Below are 26,660 nucleotides of genomic sequence, written 5' to 3' on the forward strand. Positions count from 1 at the left end.
CTGATTTTGAAATCTCAGAATTCGATTCAAGATATAACCGAAATCATCACTCTTAGATTCCTACATCTTTCAAAACTATACTTTGACTTCAAAACTGTCCTAGAACCTCATTTCTATTCATGGAACTCACAAAAATATTTGTATCATTCAAAATCTTAGAACATCATATGCATATTAACAATTACAATATGTGTTCAAACACTTCGAAATTCCTAAAGACATGCGAGATGATGATCCAACCACATATTACCCACTGTCATGCATCTGAAAAGCTCTCGAAACCAAAGTTATAGTTTAACACGTATCCGTGTCAGATCCTTTGATATTTATTACCAAATATAATTTTTCAATCTCTTTCCAAAATAGACAGTTTTGTCACAGCTCCAGCAAATCACCTTCATTTGTTTATACGAATAAACCTTATTATAACAATTACCCCTTCATCATTGTTACCGGGGAACCTTTCATATCTCGCCACATTAGCAGTAAACTTATCAACAACTTCATTAACCTTCGACTTAAGCCTCTCCGAAAAGCCACTATACTTATTCATTAAAACCCCATCATGTACTCACCTACATCCTGTAACAATAATTGTCACGCCAACTACTGGGAATTAGCAATCAGTATTTTGAATTTCGCGACAATTTTACGTCAAAAGTTATACATATAACGTCTATCTCCTAGACTTACATACTTCGAATGTGAATTTTCTGAAAAAACATCCCAAACTATGAACTAGTTCTTCGAAATTGGAAAAATGCTGATGAAGCAGCAAAAACTGTAAACGACTTTAACAGTCAAAAGTTTGATGATAAAGAATAGTATGGTGGTAAAGCTGAGAAAAAGAGAAGGTTTGAAACTGGAAAATGGATTGAGCAGACCATGAAGGAGGCTGTGGACAAATCACAAAGACTAAACCTGCCTTCAAAGGATCCAAATGATTCAGTGTCTACTGAAATCATTAGCAAACACCTTACTTCTTATTCTAAACCTTCACAGACAAATCTTCTTCATCATCCATATTATCGTATCTTTTATTATAATATCTTCGATATTCCTGAAGATATTTTCACAACTATTCTTATCCGATATCTTTTATCTCTTCGCAATATCTGCGTTACAACATAAAAAGAAACTGTGTTAGTTTCTAAATTTAAAAAAAAAAAAATTGAATTTAAAATAGGAATGTTTTTGAAGTAGTGTTGGGAACTGAAGCATGAGTTAGTATAATATAATGACACTTGATCAACGTGATTATATTACAGTAAGTCATGCTGAGTTTCTAATGGAACGTGATGATTCACAGAACATACTGTCATCATGTACTGTTTACACGACTCTTACATTCTACCCAATTTTCAAACATATTAAGAACATATCATCTTGATAGCTCTATATTTTCGGATATTCTGGTAATTTGCCAAATCAAGATCGTGCCATTTCGATTTTCTTCTTGGAACATTAACTATGTTCATCCAAAAATTCATATCTACGAATTCTGGACTATTATCCGCTTGACTTAAGATCGGGAAGAGAAAACGAAAGCATGAAGCTCCGAAATATAATGGAGAATATAAAGCCCGATAACAACCCTGAAATTACAAACCGTGTATATAAATGCGTATAGCAATATAAAGACACGGGAGAATGAAAAACACAATAACCCCAAGGTAATGGTAGAAGAAAATAACTTCCTCCGGTGGTAGATGAAAAAGAAGAATGACAGATATGAAAGTTAAAAGTATATCAAGAATCAATACTGGATGAAGCATATTATCGACTGCTTTAAAGTATGAATTGGGGAGAAAGACTAGAAGGTGTGAGCTGTGGAAATAAAGAAACGAAGGGGGTGGAATTATAGTAAAATATCAGACAGAGAAATCGAGACAGATTATCGCATTTAATCAAAGAAGATCCTGATTTCCTTAATCGCCGAAGAACCAAATCTTATTACAAATATTTTCTTTAAATCCCATGAATTCCGGAAATCAATCATAACTACGTCATCGGTTAAAACGAATATACGTTTACTCATTTCACTCTCTTGCGATAGCTTCACTTATACTCTTCGCGTAATCAAATTGTTTTATCTATATTACTCAATGATGATAAAACTCTATTTATCAACTCATATTCGCCATGAAAACATTTTTATAGTTAGCCATGACGACCTCGATCAAATTTCGGGACGAAATTTCTTTAACGGGTAGGTACTGTGACGACCCGGAAATTTCTGACCAAATTTAAACTTAACCTTTATATGTTTCTGACACGATAAGCAGAATTTGTAATGCTGAATCTCAAAAAGTTTAGAACTACATTCATGTAATCAATTACCCTTTGACCGTGTTCGACGATTCACGAACAATTATGTGTATATAGATATGTATATATAATATATAATATTATCTGAAAATATTAACAAAGTATTAGATATATGATACTTTACATAAACATATTTGTTTCGATATATTTATCGACAGAATTAAGAGATAATATCAAATGATTGAATTATCAGATACATTATGATATGATTACGGGCCTATGTTATGAGGTCCACTGTGATTTAAGAAATCTATTTTTTTTTGACAACTCATTACTTAACCAGTATGATAAAGATAACGATATTTATATTTTATTTTATTAAATATATATATATATATATATATATATATATATATATATATATATATATATATATATATATATATATATATATATATATATATATATATATATAACGATTTAAATTAATATTATATATATTTTTATACGCGTATTATACGTACATAGTTTTATACTTTTACTATACTTTAACTTTACCTTTACTTTACTTTTACTTTACTTTAACTTTAATAATTCATACTTTAATAATTCACTTTAATAATTCATACTTTAATAATTCACTTTAATAATTCAAAAATCTATTATAAATAGAATTCAATAGGTTTCATTATTTCATAGAAACTTGAAAATATATTTCTCTAAACTCTCTCAATCGAATTACATATATATATATATATATATATATATATATATATATATATATATATATATATATATATATATATATATATATATATATATATATATATTTACTTAGTATTATTTCAAGATATTATTAGTGTACATAAAATACTACGACGGATTTATATTCAGACGATTTCAAAATAAGTTTTCAAATGGGATAGAGCTAAGGAAATTATGGGTTATAGCTATGAAGGTTATGGGTATTGCTCGTGAGGTCAACCTAACGTTTATCATTTTCGTTGCGTCTACGTACTTTCCTGCAATATTGAATCACAATATTGATACGTGAGCATTCATATCTTATCTTTTATATATTAATAGTGTATCCCTGACTAGTGCTCGAGTATATATGATTATGCATGTTTGTATGCTTAGTTTTGTCGTTAAATAGTTTATGATAAATCACGAATTTGATACATATGCTACTGAGATAAGTTATATGATATGCATGTCGTTGAAAATCTGAAGAAAAAAATTAATAACTTTTCATTTAGAAATCGTGTGGTTTCGATGAACGGATTAAAAGATATGGTCAACTGAATTATCATTAATTTTAATATTATTATTAAAACAATTATTATAACTGTTATCAGTTGATGTTATTACTAAAATTATCTTTATTACTAAAAATTAATATTTTTATTGAAACTATCATTTTATTATTTTTATCATTATTATTATTATCAATATTAATTTATCAAATAAATATGCGTACAAAATATTTTTACCACACATAATGTAATTACATTAATAATACATACCACTATATTTTTATGATATTAAGTGAATTTTATAAATTTTATTATTTGAAATATATAAAAGTATATTTTTATCATATATGAATTTTAATATAAATTTCTACTTATTAATAAATGACTTATATTATTTAGTATAATAAGACCTGATAAATATATTTAAATATATAAAACTACTATATATAAGTTATATAATAAACATGTATAGATTTTGGAAGTCATTTTGGGTCAAGTTGACTTTTGTTGACTTTTGCATGTCGGTCTCGAGCATTAGGATTGTGATACACTACGACTTGACCTAAATTGTTAGACAGATATTGACCAACATATAAATATATATACTTAATATAGGTTCGTGAATCCGAGACAAACACTGCACTTGTTCAGTGCCGTCATATACATAATTGCTACGAAATACAGTATTGTGAGTTTCATTTGCTCCCTTTTTATATATATTTTTGGGCTGAGAATACATGCGCTGATTTATAAATGTTTTACGAAATAGGCACAAGTACTAAAACTAATTCTATGTGGGTTTAAACCAGAAATATACCCTTAGCTTGGTAACATTAAACTACTTGTCTATGTACGGTAGGCGCGAATCCTAAAGATAGATCTATTGGGTCTGACAAACCCCATCCTGACTATGGGATGCTTTAGTACTTCGAGGTTATTTTAAACACACCTGATCTGGTGTACTTCAGAGGGTAAAACATGAACGTTAAAGCTTGTTACCGGGTGCCTACAACTTATAGAATACTTTTATACACTTGCGAGTGTACGGATATTTATAGAAACTGAAATCTTGTGGTCTATTACTATTACGGAAATGATGGATTATGATAAACTAATGAACTCACCAACCTTTTGGTTGACACTTTAAAGCATGTTTATTCTCAGGTATTAAAGAATTCTTCCGCTGTGCATTAGCTCATTTTAAGGATATTACTTGGAGTCATTCAAGACATACTTTGAAAGACGTTGCATTCGAGTCGTTGAGTTCATCAAGATTAATATTAAGTCAATTATAGTTGGATGTAATATGAAATGGTATGCATGCCGTCAATTTTTGATGTAAAGAAAGTTTGTCTTTTAAAAACGAATGCAATGTTTGTAAAACGTATCATATAGAGGTCAAATACCTCACGATGTAATCAACTATTGTGAATCGTTTATAATGTATATGAACGGTTCTTTTCATTTTAGCTTTTAGATGTTCGGCCAAGTATTGGGTAGTTTAGCCCCAAACACCATGCTCTAGTGTCGTTTGGAAATTAAACTAGAACGGTCGAAACTTGTATTTTGTACGAAATGTGTAATTCGGGCCGATGTGAGCCCGGCGATGTAAAACTTGTTTTGGTGATGAAAATCTCTTAATTTAACTTATTATGTTATTTTGTAAAAAGGTTTTCGTTTAAAAGTGTCGGGAGACGGGTTTTCCGCTCATGTAAGTTGGGCACCAGATCAGTCCCTGGTAGATCATTTGGACGCCGTCCAGATATTCTGGACGTCGTCCAAGGCTTCTTTGTTGGACGCCGTCTAGAAGTCTGGACGCCGTCCAGATGTATTGAAACAGATAAAAAAAATTAGTGTGTTTTTGAGTTAACGAAGTCGGGTCGTTACAATAGGTAAGTCGGACATCAAGTAGACAATATCTACTACCAATTGCGCTAGCTGTTACAAGGAATTCATCCTCTAAAGATATATCATAATTGAGTCGTGATGCAGAATAGCTAGTAGTGAATCGTGGAGGTGCTAGTAGTGATGAGTAGTACGTAGTAATGGGTAGCATTAAGTAGTAACTAGTAATGACAAGCATTGAGAAGTAATGATCTGCCGAGACTAGCAGTGAGAGGCGGCGTTGAGTAGTAGTTAGCAACGATAAGTAGTAAGGAGTAGTGGTATGAGATGATGAGTATGTTCCAATCAATGTCTTCGTAGTGTCAAGTGGTGATCGGTGGTGTCGAAAAGTGTCGAGTAGTGACGATTTGTGGCGTGGTTACACGTTTCTTATAGGTTATAATAGCAATTAATTCACACAATGTAAATTTCTACTCATAGTTGAGATTATACGGTTTATGTTCTAAACGGTGCTTATTCAAGTTACCTACTTGACTCGCTCCTCATTCCTTATTTTGCGATGCCGGGACTTCTATATGAGTTATCATAATGTAATCTCGGTCATTACATTACGCTATCTCACATATCCATTCGACATTACTCCATAAGTTCAAGATAGCGTAGTCAACTTAATTCTCTTAAGTCCCACGTCATGTGTACGTATGTGATTCGTGATATCTTATATCTAGTCCAAGTCCATATCGTTATGAGTATATATGTGTATATGCATGTGATATAATATGTAGCCCTACGTGTAACGTAGTAGAGCAAGGAGTGCAAGCATCGCGTATAACAGTCATTCCAAGTATACGGCTATAGTCTAGACCCACTAATGCGCCCAACGGTTAGACACACTAATACATCCTAGTTCCCTATAGTCAAAGCTCTGATACCAACTATAACACCCCATCAAAATCCATTAACGGAATGTTAACTCTGGTCCCAGTGGTCGGCTTGACTTCTACGTAACAACAATGTTCTACAACAGAAGCAACTAATACCTGAGATAAAACAAGAAAAACGGGTCAACATAAAGTTGAGTGAATCTATAGGTTTGAGTAAATAGTTCATCATATGTTTCATAAAACAGTTTCTAAAAAACATTTGTCGAAAACTAGTTCTCAAAAGTTTCCATACAGCAAATGCCAAGTGTTAAACTGTTTGTAATCAGCGATGTCAAGTTTCAACTGTGGGTGACATCAAAAAGTTCTTTTTGTTTCATCTGTATGTAGACATTACCATGTCTAGTTTCAAGTTTGTAAACATCAATTTTAAGTAACGTTCATCATAAGTTAAGCCACGAGATTTCTGAAAAGTTTCGTAAAAGTATACATTATCATGAGCACTTGATTATAAAACTTTAACCCGCGGATAGCTAAAGCGCTTCACGTCTTCCCTTTACCCTTTTTAAGCATACATTGATCAGGTGTACAAATAACAACAGAATAATCACCTCGTAGGTTGAGGCGAAGTTTGTCAAACCTAACGGTACCGTCCCTATAAGTTGAGCTTACTAAAAGTAATTAATATAATCAAGCTAAGGGATTTTTGATATGAACTCATATGTATATGTTTAAGTTACTCGTGCTTAATATGTAAAACAGTTGTAAAAACAGTTTAAGAAATAGTTTCAAAAGCAGCATGTATCTCATCCTAAAAATATAAAAGAAAATGGGACTGTAGACTCACCTTAGCAAAAGCACTGAAAAATCTCTTAGTAAAACCGTACAGTAGTCTAACAATCTTGACCGAACAATGCAACGTAGTAAAATAGGTCATCTTAAGTATACATATAGGTCCACTATGTCAACCCACAGTGTACGCAAATTCCTAGTGCTCAGAGTGACTCAATATGCATGTAAAAGTCAACTAGTCCAAGCAAGTCAACAAAAGTCAACAAAAAGTCAACTTGGTCAAAATGGTCAACAAAAGTTGAACATCTCAGTAGGTCATGCAATCATGGTCAGCATGTCAAACCTAAGTCAAACAACATGTTACAGTTCATAGTTTAGCAATTTGCACATTCGCAGTTCATCGAATGTCCTTAAAATACGTGCATCATAGAAATAAACGAGTATAACTCTTAGCACATAATTCATGAAAACATGAAAAACTCCAGATATCAACTATACTAAAAATCAATTCAAAAAAGTCTAACCGACCCTCATACGATGTCTACAAGTCGGGTTTCAGAAAGGGTCTAGTTACGGTTTACCAAATCAGTTTTTGCCCGCGCACCAGTTTTGAAACATTTCTCACAAAATATTGAAAATAGATTTTGATGAAAAACCAATTGGAGATTACTCTAAACATCTCAAAGTTTTAGTTATAAAATAATCAAAGACATTCATTTAGCCAATTTGTACAGTTTAGCCAATTTTTACGGACCCTTCAGTTTTAGTCAACAAATGGACATATCATTTGGTCAAGCTTATAACTCATGGCAAATCACGTTTTCAGAAGTTAGCATACAAATTAAGTACATCAAGGAACATATAAACTAACATATTCCAGAATATCAAAGCCTCTATCAATTTCTAGTTCACTCTAGCAATTTTTGTTTAACTTTGAAAACAGATTCAACACACAATAAAGCACGAATCTTCGTTTTGACACACCGAGAGCATTACAAAAGCTTTTGATGCGAATATTAAGTCCAACATGCATAATTTTTCACAAGGATTACATTAGTACACTTTTTATTAGCCAAATCATAAAGCACACAACTCAAAAAATTCGTATATCATGTAAACCCTAACGAAAACTTCGATTAATCATATCTTGAGCATACGATAACGAAATTAAGCAAAATCAAAGTCCAAACTTATTAATTTTTTGACCTCTATCCATCTAGATAACATACAAGATCATTTCATAATTCAATTTTATCAGATTCTAGGATAAAAATTCATTTTTCATACAATGATATCAGCTAAAAAGTCACGTGTTTACCCTCGATATTAGCCCATTTATGATAAAGTAATTGACTTTATCATCTAAATAAGCATTTATTTGCTTCATTTGGTATATTATGTCATTACAGAGGCTATGTTTCAAGAATCACTAAAAACGAATGAAAAACGAGCAAAACCGGCTAAGACGATTAACTCGCGTTTGAATAACTTATTTTATAATTTTTGTAAAAGTTAAATTACTTAATCACATGTTTTAGTATAAGTATATTCAATTATGAACACGTGGGCGCAAGAATTGTCAAAAACGAAGCTAAAACGAAAATTCTAGAGCGAAAACGGTGAAAGACAAGTTACGATCCATCAAACGGCTTGCCAAATGGCTTGCCATAAGGGAAAACGGCCTGCCAACAAACGAGCATCAAAAACGGCTTGCACGAGCAAACGGGCATTAAAACGGCCTTGGCAAACGACTTGCCAAACGGCTTGCCAGGGGTTTTTCAGCAATTTAATTACAATTTTGCCACCAAGCATTTCCTATAAATGGGGGCTTCATCCCACCATTTCAACACACACCATTCTTCACTTCTCTCTCTAAATATCTGTCGCTCTCTAGTGATCAGTAGGAGATTAGTTCTCTCTCTACTTTCTCTCTCTAGATTCTAGAGAGAGAAAAGTACAGAGATTAGGAAAATAATTATCTCTCTATTGTCGCTCTCTAGTGATCAATAGGAGAATAGTATGTAGTTAGTAGTAGAAGATATCAAGCATTGTAACGCTATGGATATTATGAAGAAATACAAGTGTTATTCTGCTGACATTATTCGGTAACATCTATCCTTTCTTTTATTAATTTATATTCTTGTTCGATGCTTGTGATTTATTAATATTAGAAATGCTTGTTGCTATGATGTGTCGGTAATTGCTTGATTGTTTGCTATGATTTAATAATGTTAGTTAGGGATGATTATCGTTTCGTACTCGCTTTCTGTCTATGATATTAAACCTCGTTATTATCATCCTTCCACCAATAAACGTGATTAAACCTTTTATAAAGTCGACAATTATAAGGTAATTAATTATCTGTGTTTATACATTGGTCAATGTATGAACCCATCGAAAATACTATAAAGTACATGGGGAATTACCATAGGACTAGATCAAGACAGTGGTCAAGAGTATAAGACTCGAGAAAATATTGTTGCAACAATAGAGTACAGTGTTGATGTACTATAGGACCACTTGAGCATGGTCAAGGTTAGAAGCTATGGAACCACTATAAGTCTAGTACATGGTGGATAACTAAGGGATTTATTGGGTAGATTTAAGTAAGGGTTGGTTTAAATCATAAATAGAAATTCAACGCACTACAATACAAACTAAGCTTATAAATCTTTAAGGATGACTGAGAACTATCAGAAGTTTTAATTTGTCTACAAACCCTTAGATTTTACCAAACCATTGACAGAAAGGGATTCGAAACACAATCATAACCACTCACTTGGGTGATACACTAAGGTGTTAAGAAAGGTTGGATATTATCTATATAAGGCTATGCTACTTTATTCGTGCGCCCAACGTATGCATTGCATCCAAGATGGGCCGCTTATATCCTTAAACTGGATAAAGCGTCGGGAGTCGAGCATAGTTCATCCGATCAGAATCACGATAGCTAGTCCTCGTGACATGCTAATCGAGAAATCAATTAGTAGGGAATCTAGTATTTACACCAAAGTATATCTAACCAATGAGGGTCTCGCAATCATCCCGACACTACGTTATCTTAAATCATGGTGAACCACGTCTTCTCTGTCCTTAGCTGTTGCATGCTAGCTAGCTTATTTTAATTATATTACTTTAATATTTTAAATACAATTATAAATCAAATCAACCCAACTATAGACTTTACACAATTTGATATTCCGGATAAAGTGGTGTCTAGAATAAACTGGTTATACTTGGTTGTTGGATTTTCCGAACAGTCGCCAATTTATTGGGACCAAAAGGATCCTACCTCTCCACACAAGGTGTACCTGGCCACTAGTCTTGGATACTAAATTGTGTACAAACCCAATCTTAATTACTTTAATATTTTAAATACAATTATAAATCAAATAAACCCAACTATAGACTTTACACAATTTGATATTCCGGATAAAGTGGTGTCTAGAATAAACCGGTTGGACTTAGTTGTTGGATTTTCCGAACAGTCGCTAATTTATTGGGACCAAAAGGATCCTACCTCTTCACACATTGTGTACCTGGACACTATTCTTGGATACTAAATTCTGTACAAACCCAATCTTAATTACTAAATTATCTGAATAAGCTCCGTTTCAAATTCGACCGCTCAAGGAACGACCCTAGGTCATATTTGCCCTTGCTAACCCATGGGAAGGAATAATAGATTTAGGCCCAGCATATATAAATTAAACAATCAACTTCTTCCGTTGATATCCTGAATGGACGTTTTACGACCTAACGACACCGCATAAATAAACCGTCCGATTCAGGGATATCATTCAAACAACCACAATCGAAAAATTAAACGATAAACGACAACTCTATACGCCATCAATTGAGCACTAGACTTTAATACACTATGTAATTGATCAAAACCAAATCTAAGAAGATTAGGGTTAGTGATTTAATACCTCTAGGGATCAAATTGTTTATATCAATGCGTAGAGGACAATTAAAGGAAGCACTTTCGTGTTGAAGGTTCAAGAAAACAAGCAATTTTTGATGGTGATTGATGAGGATGAAGTGATCGATGATGATGATGGTGTTTGGGGCTGATTTTAGTCGTGGCTTAGGGTTAGGGGTGGAAGAGTAGTGATTAAATGTCTTTTTATACAAATTTCTTTAATTAGGTTAGGGCTTAAATCACTAGTTAATCACACATGGGCTAAAATTAATCACATAAATGGATGGGGTGATGGGAATTTGGCCAAAGGGTCCAAAAGGGGGTCCATGGGCTCACAAATTTTGCTAGACAAGTTTCCTAAGTGTACTCATTAAGTGTCGTTAGCCGAAAACGCAAACTGGATCGATAAACATTAATTTCTCGCGTTTTTAATCTATATAAATTATAATAAATTGAAAGTACTCTTAAAACAAAGTAATTATATAATATAATTATTAAAATTAAATTACATAATGCTTTGGCTTGCTAGTACGCTAAGTGTGGTTCTTTTCTAGTTGCCGTTAACCGAAATCGAATTCCCGAAACGTTAACTGGTCGTTAAAACGCATTCCACCAAGTTTAATTCATTAAATATATAATAAATTAAATATGTTTTTCTTAAAGTTAATAATTATTAAAAATAATTATTTTCTCGTTTTTCTAAGTTCCGTAAACTGTAAAGCTTTCTAGGCGATTAACTTAATCGTATCGTTTTCTAGTTATTTTGCTATCCGAAATAAGTTCATAAATTAATATAACATATTAACTCAAGTAATCCACTAGGATCAAGTATGCATTTAAATACATTAAACACATAAAGTTCTAAGTAATCACCGTTAAATATTTAACGGACAAGTAACGATAGTAACGGAAAAAGTCGGGTTGTTACAATTGTGTTGGAGTTTACCTTTGTTGAGAGCTGGGGGAGATTTTGACCTACACAATTATTGAGTGAAGTATGATTCAAGAGTGGTGAATCAATTCTGTGCAGTCTCAGATCACCCCGAATTCCTTCAAATTTAATTGAGCAGTTTTCACCTTCTTTGGTCGATTCATCTTTGTAGATTTTGGTCGGATGACGAATTGAGGTGAAAGTAGGGGTAATGGGCCTGTTAGGAAAATAATGATTCTGTTGGGATTGGTGAGTGTGTGGGCTTGATTGAGATTGTGCCTTACTTGATTGAAGACATGGGCTCGTAATTGGGCCTGATTTTTCATTGCCATAATTAGGCCTTTCACTGGAACGGGAATAATAAGCAACTAAGCCCTTAGATCTTCCATTCTATAATCATTTTTCTTCTGAAAATTGTGTTTCCTCCATGAGTTGTGGCTATGGCGACGTGGCGTTCGAGATCCATCGCCCGACCACAAGATTTTTCTAATATCTTTTTCTAATCCACTTATAAAAATCTCAATTGCTTGATCTGCAGATTGGTTAGGAATTAGGGCACATGAGACTTTAAATTTGTTGATATATTGCTCGATATAATCAATAGCAATACGGTTGTGTTCTGATAGTGATAGTGAAGGTGAATAGGATGAATCTGGAGATGGTGTTGAATTCTCATCATTTGAATTGAATTTGGATTGCAATCGGGTGGTGATTTGTGGTTGATTTTCTGGTGGTGTAATAGGTTTTGAAGATGGAACACTACCTGCAATTAGCTTTTCAATAGATCTGGGTAATTCAGAAACGATTTTCTTCATTGATAAATTGAGCTCTTGCACTTGAGTTGATAATAATTCCATTTTTTCATCTTGTGCATCTAATCGAGACTCTAGTTGAGTAGTAATCGAAGGCTGATTTGGAATCACCATTATTGGAGAGGATAGGGTAAGTGGCAATGGAACCATTGATAGGAACTAGAATATAATAGCAGCAGTGGACAAGTAGTAATAAACAGAGAAGATGAAAATTAAGATGATGAATATTAAAAGATTTACATATCTTATTATTGATGATGAAAGATGATAAATAGAAATCAGAAAGATCACTAGATCTTCTGCCCAAGCCTCTGGCCGAAATACACAGATAACACACAATGAAAAAGATGATCTAACAAACTACATGACCCTACTATATAATAACAAACAGAATCAATCCTGGCCATCCATCATTCCGTTCCTTTAGCATATTTTTCACTTGTTGGGCTCGGGCTGGACTTTCTTTGGTTGGATCATAAAAGTGATGGGCTTGTTCTCTATCACTATAGAACTATGTTAAAATGGTCGGCACAATTCTAATTACTAAATGCAATAACGCAGATATTATAGCTCAAAGATTGTATTCAAATACCTCGCTCAATTGTAATATGTTCATAGCTTCAAGCAACATATAGCTGTCCAGAAAGCGAGAAGTAATTGCTAGTGATCTGCATAGTATAGCAGATTAGCAGCCGAGACAGAGATGGGATGACGTTTCAGTAGCATCTTCGAAACACCAATCACATGATAAGTACGTAGATGTGATAACCTTCTTACAACAATCACAAAATGGGATTGAACACGTAATTATATATTTATTTGATAGTAATCAGGCATATTTTAACCATAGGGGTAATATGCCTGTTCAACGGGTTGCGGTATCATAATGTCCCCCCAGTTTGATGTTATATGGCGCAAGACATATGATATCAAACTATTAAGCGGAAAAAACAAGAAAACGGCTAGCATTCAATGTTCCGCGTGCGTTTCGAGGTCATTTAATGCCTGTCACTGTCGCAGAAGCCCATTCGGCTGACAAGACGTAAAGTGGCAGTTGGCAGGCGCGTGTCAGCCACGCGCTCATAGGTAACAATACCCAACTGACATCCACGCGCGCACTTAAAATGCAACCCGTTGATCGCGTAACACGTGTACAGCCACGATCACACCATTCCACCCAAATCTTCACTATAAATAGCCCCAATTCACACACATTTCCATTTTTCTGCTACAAGCTTCCCCAACAAGCTGCTATATTTAATGCCGATCAAATCCTAAATACTCCGGCCACCGTCTAAAGGTTAGTAATTCTCCAATCACTCTATAGAAAATGACTAAGGCTAATGAGACCTATGTAGATAGTGTTAGATCGATTATAGAGCAGAAACACATTGATCACTTAGTTAAACAATACCCACCGTTAGCAAAGTACAATCCGGTGCCACCCCTTTCTAATCAGCATGCTCACGAGCCACCGGAGAAGAAGGTGGCTATCTATGAACATGCGTTCAAGCATGGAAACTTTAGGGTTCCCCCCTCCGACTTCTTCCTAGGCGTACTAGATCACTTCAGAGTGGGATTAGGGCAACTACACCCTTATGCCATAGGTAAAATAGTACTCTTTGAGATGTGGTGCGCCGCACTCAACAAGGTACCGTTGGTGAAAGTTTTCTGTCATCTATACCGCTTTGCCAATCACCACAAATCATGGTTAACCTTCTTCGCCTGACAAAATTTCACCAAAACCCCAAAGTCGAATGCGGGTAACTGGAAAGAAACTTTCTTTTACATTGACCAAACTGTAGTTGGTACCAATTTTCCGCAAACGCTTATATGGTGCGAGAAGGTGGAGAAGGATGTGAACAAAACCCCGGTCCTTGATGACGAGGAAACAAAACTATTGGCGGAGTGCGCTAACGCACAGCTGGTGCACCGGTCATACGGGAACGTGATGTTGTGGTTAGGGAAGATATCCGCACACTGGCCATGGGAAGATGTGCGTCCAGCCATAGTCGGACCGGGTGGAAAGGGTAGGAACAGTATAATCACGTACTAACATAACAGTTTGCTATTTATATGTGCTAACGCATGCGTGCATGTTTGCAGAGATGAAGATGAAGAAAGTATTGACTGCGGAGGAGATCGCGGGCATCTCCTTCCGCAAGTAGAATGTGAACCAGCAGTTGGAGCAGGAGAAAACTGGCGAGAATGCACCTGCCACCTCCGGTAATAAGCGCAAGGCCGCCGAAGCCTCCCAACCCCAACAGAAGAAGAAGAAACTCACTCCCAAACAGAGGGAGGACAAGCGGAACGACAACTTCGTTCCCATCGAACCCCGTTCTGCGGATCTACCTCCCCCATCTTCCGGTAAGCGTTCCCCCTTCGCGCATACCGCATACTTAAGTTTGCATTTATGTAACCATTTACTGATACGCAGAGCATGTTGAGGAGACGCATCACACCCCACCGCGGATCAATCCGGACCTTGAAGCTACCGCCGAGTCAAAGGACAAGACGATACACCTGGACTCCGAGTCTACACCAACCCCGCCACACGGTAGCTTCCGATTGGCGAACCTGGCGCAGCTCACCCAGTCCTCGGCGAAAAATGCCGCAGAGCAATCCGCCTTCCTCCAACAAATCTTCCCGGCTAAGTTCCGCAACCAACTAGCCGCACTGCCCTTTAATCATGCGTTCAACGCCTTCAACCAAAACGGCCTTGTCTTTTTTGGCATGGTTGCGGATCAAGCCCGTCGTTCCACTAACTTTTATCAAGTGGCCGTGCGGAAAGAAACAGAACTAGGGCTGCTGCAAGTGGGGGTTGATCAGGTTAAGAAAGACAGAGACGCCTCGGAAGAAGCGCGCAAGGCGGTAGAGTTAACTGCGGCGAAAACCAAAACTGCATTGATTGAAGAGAGAAAGAAAAACCGCGAGCTGGTTGGGGCGGTTGACCAGTCCAAGGGGGAGACTGAGCGTCTGCGGGTGGAGCTGGAAAAGGTTACTAGGGAGAAAGATGACGCAGTGACTGGCCGCGAGCTAGCAGAGGCGGACTTGACAAAGCTTCGCACCGCCCTTCCTACCATTGCGCAGAAGGTGATGGATTCCAGGCCCGTGTCCGACAAGTTCAACGCCTATGTTGACGCGGTTAAAGACCACGAAATCAACAAGGCAGTGCTGGAGGTGATCCAAGCTTGCGGTCTGACACCGCCGTACTCTGACATCGTACAAAAGAAGCTAAAGGAGGGTACGGCTGCGGTGGTAATGGAGGCGGAAGAAGCCATCACAGCCATCCTGATCAATGCTTTTGCTGCGGACCCGAATATGTCGGTTGACGGGTTCCTCAAGGAGGATTATTAGTGTTAGCTTGTAGTCGTTTGCGCCGTAAGTCCTATGTTCAGGCAGGCAATTTGAAACAGACGTCATGTAATATCTTGATTTTGTATATATGATATTATTTTGTGCATGTGTTGTGTATTAATTGTTTATATATCGCGAATCAAAACAATTAGTGGACCGCATGCCTAATCACATGGTTATCCAAAACTCATGCGCATACGCAGGTACTGCGTTAAATAAACCAATATTTTAGCCATTTTACCTTTAACAATTTAGACTCAAAAGCTACTGCGTTATTGCTTTGTCATGTGCTATAGGTGCACTTTAGCTGTATGGTAAGCAACGCAACTAAAAACAAACCAATGCTTTTATACTTTTTCCTCAAGCAAACCAATGCGAGAGTAATTACACACAAGCAAACCAATACTTGTAGTTTTAAGTCGACTTGGCAGCCATCTAGTCTGCGTGGCGCTTGGCTAGGGGAAAGCCAATTCCCTTCGCCTGACGTTAATATCTAGCCTTGTAACCAAACAGGCTTCTGCCTCACTGGGGCTAGAGGACACCCCTTAAGTAGGCAGGAAACGCATACAAAAAAAGAGAAATACACATCAAAAGTATGCGCGAGTAAATATTTAATTGGCATTAATAATGATTACAACCGCGACACATCCAAACGGACGGAAAATACATAGAAAAAATAACGCGCTAAAATAAATTGGAGTGATCAGGTCCATCCAGCTACATATAACATTTTTTCAACAATGTCGCGTGCCAAGTGCGTTTCACAGGTTTTCCATTTAATGTCTCGAGATGGTACGCCCCGGTGTTGCTTGCTTTTGTACCCTATACGGACCTTCCCAGCGGGGGCCCAATTTCCCAGTATCCTCCGCATGACTTGCGTCATTCTGACGCCAAACTAAGTCCCCGCACTTATAAGAGCGCGAACGCACACGCTGATTGTAGTACTTTGCAATTTTCTGCTTGTTATTGGCTTCGTTTACCGCCGCAGAGAGTTTGCGTTCTTCAAGCAGATTAAGATTTTCCCGCAAAGCTTCTGAGTTATTTTGTTCGTCAAAATTCTGTATGCGGAACGTTGGTACCCCAACTTCTGCGGGCACAACAGCCTCTGATCCATAGACCAAACTGAACGGAGTCTCACCAGTGCTTGCTTTGGGCGTTGTTCTATGCGCCCACAAAACCTTTGGTAGCTCATCCACCCAACCAATGCGACCATGACCCAATCTAGCTTTGATTCCAGCTACTATATCCCGGTTGGTGACTTCGCACTGGCCATTCGCCTGCGGATGCGCAAAGAAAGTAAAGGTTTGCTTAATATTATGCTCCGTGCACCAACTACAAAAAGGATCCCCCGCAAACTGTGTACCGTTATCACTAACGATTTCGTTTGGTATGCCGAATCGACAAACAATGTCTTCCCATACAAAATTTTGCACCATCTTTCCTGAAATCGTTGCCAGCGGTCGCGCTTCAACCCACTTAGTGAAATAGTCGATTGCAACAATCAAGAATTAGATGTTTCTTGCGTGTGCAGAGTATGCATAAGATACTGACGTAAATAGCATACGGTATAAAATAAATGAGAATATTACCTCGGCCTTTTGGAAATGGTCCGACTATGTCAATTGCCCATTTACAGAATGGCCATGGTGAGGAGACTGGTATCATAGGATGCGCAGGTGCCCTGCTGATAGGTGAATGTATTTGGCAAGATTCGCATTGCTTCACTATTCTCGCGGTATCTGCGTACATAGTGGGCCAATAATAACCTAGCCGCATAATTTTTGACACAATAGACCTGTGCCCTGAATGAAGAGCGCATGCACCTTCATGCACCTGTCGTATAACCTCCTCTACCTCTTTCGGACCAATATACCTTAAGTGCGGCCCTAAATAATTTTTTCGATATAGGACGTCACCCTCAAGGGCATACAGTGGTGCCTTGGTGCGGACCTTCTTCGCATCAACGGAATCCGCAGGTGATGTGCCGTCCCGCAGAAAAGCAATAATAGGTGTCATCCATGTTGAGCTGAATTAATCAACAGGTGCTACCAAAGGCATCATAACAATGGATTTCGCATGCAGTTCTTCTATAAGAACTTTCTTCCCAAGATGATCAAAAGCCAAAGCGGCCAATTTACTAAGCGCATCCGCTTTCTTATTTTGCCCCCGCATTACGTGGGAGATTTGAAAAGCTTCAAACTGGTCAGCGAGGTTATGAACAAGCGATAAATATTGCTGCATGGCAATGTCGTGCGCTTCAAAGTCCCCGCTGACTTGACTACATACCAGCTTTGAATCCACATAAGCGTGTAGAATTTTAACATTCAATTTATGCGCAATGCGCATACCCGCTAACAGAGCCTCATATTCTGCTTCGTTGTTCGTAACAGCAAAATTAAACCGTAGCGCATATGTATGCTCTTCGCCATCTGGACCAGTTAAAATTACACCCGCACCCGCGCCAGCTGCGCTGCATGCACCATCGGTGTATAACTCCCATGGTGACAAAGTTGGTGCAGGCATATCTTGATGTTCTGCTGATGCCTCGACATCCGCAGGTAACTCTGCTAGGTAATCCGCAAGTATTTGACCCTTAACCACGCTTCGCGAAGAAAAATTTATCTCATGCTCCCCTAACTCAACAGCCCATTTAGCCATTCGGCTAGAGATTTCAGGTTTATACAGCACCTGAAACATAAGATGATTGCGTTAGTCAATGCGGTATTCCCGGTCATTGCCGCAAATTAGGTTTTTACCAACCTGCTTGATCGGCTGACCAGTTAGAACCACAACTGGGTGTGCTTGAAAATATCGGTGCAAACACCGCGCCGTGTGGACTAGCGCATATACTAGCTTTTCTATTGGTGCATAGTTTACTTCGCTTGCTGTCAGCGTCTTGCTTATAAAGTAGACCGGCATTTGCGTCTGAGAAAACCTCAGCATTAATTTTATACGAAATAAATAATTCATAAGTAAAAGGAAATGGATTACCTTTCCGCGATCTACGATAAGAACCGAGCTGATAGCTTCTTTTGATGCCGCAAGGTACAGCGTAAGCGTTTCTCCTGTTACTGGCGCGGTGAGTGTTGGTAATTCAGCGAGCACCTTCTTCATCTCCTGAAAGGCTGATTCTGATTCCTGAGTCCATACAAAGTCTTTTTTCTTTAAACAATTCTTCAAAGTATTGAAGAATGGCAATTGCCGCTCTGCGGCCTTCGACAAAAACCGCGTGATTGCCGCAAGCTTCCCGGTGAGACTCTGCATGTCTTTCTTTGTCTTCAGAGATGGCAAACTATCAATGGCTTCAATCTTTTTGGGATTTGCCTTGATTCCCCGCGCTGTCACCACATGACCTAGAAACTTGCCTTCCTCTTCCCCAAAACTACATTTGATAGGGTTAAGCTTCATGTTTATCCTGCGTAGAGACGCAAACGTTTCTAGGATGTCCGCGAGCATTTCTTCTTCAGTGTTGCTCTTAATTACCAAGTCGTCAACGTACGCTTCAAGATTCCTACCAATTTGGTGTTTGAATGCCGCATCAATTACGCGCTGATAGGTTGCGCCTGCGTTTTTTAATCCGAAGGGCATCTTCGTATAACAGTAAATACCTTGCGGCGTATGGAAAGCAGTCTTGTCCTCATCTTCCGCAGCCATTAAGATTTGGTGATAACCCTTGTACGCATCTAGAAAACACTTGTACCAGAACCCTGACAGTGATTCCACCTTCCAGTCTATTTCCGGGAGAGAGTAGTTGTCCTTAGGACACGCTTTATTAATGTCTTTAAAATCAACGCACGTCCGCCACTTACCATTAGCCTTTTTGACTAACACAGGATTAGCAACCCATGTCTGATACCGCACCTCCCGCAGGATGTTTGCTTTGACAAGACTATCTACTTCTGCGCACAACCAATCACTGCGCTCAAGAGCCATATGCTGCTTCTTTTGTCTAACGGGCGTGAGTGATGGGTTAACATTCAATTTATGTTCCGTAATGTCTTGCGGTACCCCATCATGTCTGATTCACGCCACGCGAAAACATCTGCGTTAGCGGTCAATATTCCGTGCAATTTGGCCTTTGTTTCGGCTGACAAGCCTGCGCCGATTTTAATCCGCTTATCCTGATGCAAACGGTTTGCTATGACCGTACTGCTTACGAGTTGTTCTCCCATGCTGGGAATGTTTACAGGCACAACAGAACCACACAACTCAGTTGTTTGATGTGACGCAATTGTGGCAACCCCTCCCTTCGTAGGAAACTTAATCAAACCATGCACCACCGACGGTATAATGTTAAAACGCCGTATGAAATTTCTCCCAAGCAGCGCGTTGTACCGCGAAGTTGAACGAACCACATAAAAGTTAACTAACTCATGTCTGACCAACTGCGAATTATTATCATCTGTGGGTTCTATCATTACCTCTATCCTGCCTAGCGGCCATGAGCTTTCTCCAGAGAACCCAGATAACGTAATATCAGACTGGCGTAGCTGCGTTTTGACTTCTGCAGGGAGAAAATGATAGCAATGCTCGTACATAATGTCGACACCACTCCTGGTGTCAACATGCATGCATTTAATTTGTACACCGCAAGCAGGGATGCGACACTTGATGATAATAGGCTCGTTAACTGCGTCAATGGACATTACAGGAGGAAATGCGATCGGGAGAAGTTCCCAGTCATGGTGATCATTGTACTTTCTCCGCTGGCTAACTTTCTCTGCGTCGACCATATTAATGGTTAAGTCAGTGTTTTTTGTTTTAACGACCTTTTGCCATGCGAAAGTTTTAGCCTTTGACCCTTCCTCTGCGGATTTTCCCTTGTCCTTCTTAGGTGGCTTCAGGTGATCCAATTTACCTGCGCGCAGCGCTTCAAGTACTCTTTCCATAAGTTTTTGCATCGATTAGTGTCATGCCCGTAATCGTCATGGAATTCGCAATACTTTGTTTTATCCCGCTTACCAAATTCTGTAAGCGGAGTTGGAACCGCAAAGGTCGCGCACACTGGTTCAGTTGCCAAAATTTCTTTTGGCGTTTTAGACAAACTTTTAAGCAGCGCATAGTTCTGATTATTGATGTCGCGTTGATTATTGTTTCGATAATTGCCACTTGATTTCCCTTTATCATTCCTGATAGGACCACCGCTAGGATACCTTCCGCGAGAGTTGTTGCCACGATTTTGATCACATCGTCTTTCCTCTCGTTGCGTGAACTAGCTGTTGGAGTATCATTATCTTCGCCACTCCGCATATAGTCATGGCATTCATTAAGCGCTTCAGCATAAGTTGTTGGGACCGTATGGCGCAGACGCCTTACCAGTGTTGGATGACGTTCTGAATTTATACCATGTATGAGTCCGGAAATCTGTTGCTCTGGCTTGAGATCTGGTATGCGCAGGCACTCATTAGTATATCTTGTGAGAAATTCACCCAAAGATTCCTTGGATTTCTGCACAATATCATGACATTCGGTATGAGTGCATTTGCCTGGCCTCTGATTCTGATATTACAGCAAGAATTCATCCGCAGATCCATAAACCCGGCTATACTATCCGCCGACAGTTTATTAAACCATTCACGAGCAATACCCTGCAGTGTCATTGGAAATATCTGACACGCAACCGGATCCACCCAACCTTGAGTGTGCATTGCGCCTTCAAAACGCTGTAAGAAGTCATCTGGATCAGTTAAGCCATTGTAAGTACCCAACGTATGAGGTATCTTTGGCGCAGATGGAAACGGATATGCAGTTATATGCGGAGGAAACTTATCAAAAGTAGTTGGTAGCTCAAAAGGTGGTTTAACAGGGTCACCTTTGAGCCCTGCGAAGAAACGCCTCATCATATCCTGAACAAAATCAGGTTGTGAAAATAGGTGGACCATGTCAGGAGGTGCCGCCTGCATAAATTGGCTTGCGAGATTCGCCTGCCCCTGAATATTTTGCCAGGGCTGCCCGGGCGTCTGCGGATACAACCAAGGCTGATGCGTTGGAAAAGAAGGCAGGCTTGCCGGCGCAGAGTATACGGGTAGCTGAAAAGGTGCCGAAACCTGTGGCGCAGATGCCTGCGAGACCTGAGGATATGCCGCTATAAGCCCAACCGTATGCGCAGTGCTTTGCTGTTCTGCGGTTATCGGCGTCCAATGAGAATTGGCATCCGGAATGACACTGAACCCCCAACTATTAAGTAATGCCTGCGCATCCGCAAGAGTCAAAAACTGCGAAATTGGACGCGGTGGTTGCCAAGGTTGCAACGGTGTAAACGATGAATTCTGATGAACACTCTGCGTCTGCAGAGGGATTGAAACCGTGGTACTATAAATAGGTACCTGGCCGCAGCATACCACGTGCGGGCCTACTATTTCACCGCTAGTGCCTACCAAGATGACCCTTGGATCCACCGCGGAAAAATCCAACCGCGTGGTGGTAACTGGCGAGTTTGCCCTTGGCGGTGTAATCCCACCTGGATATATCGGCTTATACCTCTGAAAAGGCTCGCCGGATACAGGTGGAAGATAAGGCACGTATCCCGCCCCCGTAGTCATAGCTTGCGTCTGCTGATTACCAGACGGCGTATTTTGATTATCTGTTTGAGTACGTTCCGATGATTCCCCGGAAGTCATGATACTGTTAAAGAAAAAATTCAAAAAATTTTGTGAACAATAAGCCTTATAATTCAAAACTTTAAAAGAAAAAACAAATAAACATGTCTTGAATTAGTTCAGCTCTCAATGAAAGCACCACTTGATCATGCATATTTTAACCATAGGGGTAATATGCGTGTTCAACGCGTAAAGTGAGGTTTAAAGATCTTAGAACAAGGCTCTCCGGTCCGGCTACCGTGAATAACCCTGGCCGACATGATGATGTCGGCGGGGTGGCCAAGTGATTAAGTCCACCTTTAATGACGATCGTCGATTAGAAGGCCCCAAATAAGGTCGTAGGTACTAGTTAATCAAGAAACTAACCTGTTAACCTTTAGAAGATGCTCGGCAATGCTGGTTACGTAAGCCGGGTATTAGATGATGGTTACGTAAGGTGATTGTGTTTAGAATGATAGTTAGGGTTTGTATATATAGGCAAACCCTAATTCTAGAACCATCTGAGATAATGGCAATCCTTTGCATAACAAACTCCCCCGAATCACGGATGTAATTATGGAAAAGATATTTACTTGATAGTCAAGTAATCGCTGTACCGGGAACAAAGGCATTAGATACGAATCCGCATAACGCATAACGCACATGAGCACACGCATACGCACACTAGTGGGTACCCGCATACATATGGGGTGCGCATGCGAGTTGCGGTATCATTAGATAGAGTGTCATCACTTCAACAAAATCTAGTTACCATTTCCATCAGGATCCAACGATCCAACTGGTTAAATAGTAGTAAATTGACCATATCCTTCATTCCTCATGAAGTCCAAATCATTAAGACTATGATCATGTACCATAAATGTACGTTTATTAATTCGTAAATAGCTTGGTTTGAATAGATTAGTAGAAAACAATCAAAAATATTTTATTTTTTTAAAGAAAACAATCAAAAAATATTACTTGTAGTTCACTGAAGAGACTATAGAACCAAACAAAAGCCAAATCAAATTATTAATGAATGATAATAGTAATATTCATCATGCCACCAAATCAAATCCTCAACTCATATGACTAAAACTAAAAACTAAGAAATAATAGAACTGTAAAATATAGTAATGCTTATATGCAGAGCATATTGGTCCTATTCTATTTTAGAAGAATCTTTAAGTTGGGTACCCGATGTTTTGCTGGTATGGATAGCCCATTTGTGGTGGTGCTCTTCCACCACCTTGTCCGAAGTAGGGAGTAGGCAGTGGGGGTGGCATTTGTGGCGGCAGTTGTGGCATTTGTAGCGGCAGTTGTGCCATGGTGGTATCATGAATGCTTGCTCTTTTCTTCTGTTTCTTAGGTGATTCCTGTCGGAGGAAATACCTTTGAGCATGACTAGCAACTTGTGTTGACGTCCTTGTAATCACACAGTTTCTTGAAATGCTACGCCAATCGCCCTTTCCATAAATCTTCAGACCCTCCAAAAATTTCCTGTTAACATCTCAAAATCGACAACAATAAACTATGCGAACGCAATAATAACTTTGAACTATGTACATCAACAAAACAATCAATAAATTGTACTTGGATATGCAAATAGAATCAGTTGAAGTTGTTAATGTTCATAAAAAAGCTGTACATAACAATTATATATTGACTTTAAAATGATCCTTACTAAATACTAAATTGTACACAACTTTACAGCCGTTAAAATCATCCTTAGAAATCTCCTTAAATAAATAACAAATGGTAAAAAAAAAATTCGAAAAGCAAGGTATATTATTATAGAAAACTTGGGATGGGCCGAGCCAAAATGAGTAGTTCAGCCCTAAAGAATACAATACGGACAAAATCTCGATATAGGTACAAGAATCGCAACAATTGGTAATTTTATTTACTTATATTACCATATATTTTATTTTAATGGACTCATAATATTAAATGTTGAATATAACAATAACATAACAATAACAAAAACAATTACTCCGTATATTGATAGAAAAAGCCTAAGGGTGTGTTTGGACGAAAGTAGCTGGAGCTGGAGCTTATAACTGGAGCTGGAGCTTATGAGCAGGAGCTGGAGCTTATTTTTGAAGGTGGTAGCTGGAGCTTATTATTTTTTATAAGTGTTTGTTAAACTAGCTGGAGCTTATTTTTCAGTTCACAAGCTCTACTTTTTTCATAAGCTACTACAAGTATCTTATTTTTTCAGAGCTTATGATTTTCATAAGGTCTACTTTTTTTGTCTACCAAACAAAAACAAAGTTTATGACTTGGAGCTTATTAAAATCATAAGCTCAAGCTCCCATAAGCTCCAATAAGCTATGCGCCAAACACACTCTAAAACTGATAACAATTTGTAGTTTCTCTTTACTTATTTTACCATATATTATACTGTAGTTTATAATTATGATTATATTTTATATTTTATTTATCTCATATAATTACTAGTAGAAAAACAATACACGCATTAGACATTCAAGAAATAACATGATCAATATACAATACAGTAACTGAATACACTATAAATCAAAGAGTACAAGTGATTAAGCACAAAATACCTGTGTTCTTCCGCAGTCCAGGGAGTCCCTTTTTTCCTCTCACGTTCACCGTGTTTCGACCCATTCGTTTTTCCAAACGATACCTGACTCGGTGTCGACTCAGTATCTAAAATCATAACCGATTCGTTATCATCTTCTTCATCAGGATAACTAATTGATACATGATCGGACTCAATTGCATGTAAATCATGGATCAACGCCTCGTAATGAACTCGAACCTGATCCGCCCTCTTTCCCGGAACAGCATCAGCTAACTTCTGCCACCATCTGTCGACACATTCTGGAATATCGGCTAAGGCCGATTCAAACAACTTGTTTTCTTGAAATGTCCATGTTGAATTGACTTCATTCGTATCCATAGAAGCTAGTATATCGTTTTCTGAAAATATGATTTTTGATTTATATAGTTTCATTTTAAGATGGATAAAATTTGAGATTCGGTATGTGAATGATTCTGTCATGTATTTATAAAGGAAGGGATTGAGATTCTATAACCTATATGTTATTTAGTCCGTATTATTTAAATAATCTATTTAAGTTGAACGATTAAATTAATTAAATACAATATTAAAATAGTGATTTTGCTATTTACCATGGAATACTAAATTGAACATAAAAATAATAATAAATTGAACAAAATTATGTACTAAGTAATTAGTTTTACTTTTTTTTTTAACGGCGAATTTGCATCAACGGATTATTTATTTCAACGACCCTCATCATTTGCACCCACACACGCTAGAAGGAAACTCCTACCCTAGTTGCTTGACAACTAATCGCGAGACATGAGTTGCTTAGCAACTAATCGCAGAAAATTAGAGAGAAAACCTTCCGCCCCCAGGAATTGAATCCGGGTTGCTTGGCAACTAATCGCGGGCTCTTCCACACTGAGGCTTGATACCGTTGAAGCAAACGTTCGTTGGTAAGTAATTAGTTATACTACAGAATATATAACATGTTAATGTGTTTTTAGTAAATATTTAAATTAAATTTGGACTGTAAATTAATCATCATTCATAAGCTATATGCATTGTGTATTTTTTGAAATTTGAAGTTTTTATTTAGGGAGTAGATTAGAAATGATTTTTTTTTCTTTAAATAATTTTAATAATTTGGAATTGAAGTTTATTAATGTAAAATGATTTCACAATGTTTTTAAATAAAGCTAATGATCATAACAAGTATTTGGGTCGGCCCGCTTCGCTGGGCCCAAAATCGCTAGCCTGAAAAAAAAAAAAACGCAACTTCAAGGTTCGAACATGCATCCCTTTAGATTTCAACAAACCTCCTTACAAACTGATCTACGTATTCACTTTGATAAGTTTATAGTTTGTTTAATATACATCTTATAAATTGGAGGGGTGGTCAAAGTTAAAAAGTTATTCAAAAGGGGTGAAATTTAACATAATGTTGGAAATGACAAAATTGCGAAAAAGTTTCAAATG

The 26,660-nt window shown here is 37.8% G+C and overlaps 1 protein-coding gene across 1 annotated transcript; it reads right to left on the minus strand.

The window, feature by feature from the left end:
* Positions 1-23,714: 23,714 nt before the first annotated feature.
* LOC139895990 (transcription factor DIVARICATA-like) lies at positions 23,715-25,621 on the minus strand. Its single transcript, XM_071878562.1, has 2 exons — positions 25,216-25,621; positions 23,715-24,145 (listed from the first exon to the last, which is right to left on the minus strand). The coding sequence occupies exons 1-2, from the start codon at positions 25,572-25,574 to the stop codon at positions 23,830-23,832; spliced, it is 675 nt and encodes a 224-aa protein (XP_071734663.1). The 5' UTR covers positions 25,575-25,621; the 3' UTR covers positions 23,715-23,829.
* Between the last annotated feature and the right edge of the window lie 1,039 nt (positions 25,622-26,660).

Source organism: Rutidosis leptorrhynchoides, chromosome 3 (assembly GCF_046630445.1).
Source record: "Rutidosis leptorrhynchoides isolate AG116_Rl617_1_P2 chromosome 3, CSIRO_AGI_Rlap_v1, whole genome shotgun sequence".
Lineage (NCBI taxonomy): Eukaryota > Viridiplantae > Streptophyta > Magnoliopsida > Asterales > Asteraceae > Rutidosis > Rutidosis leptorrhynchoides.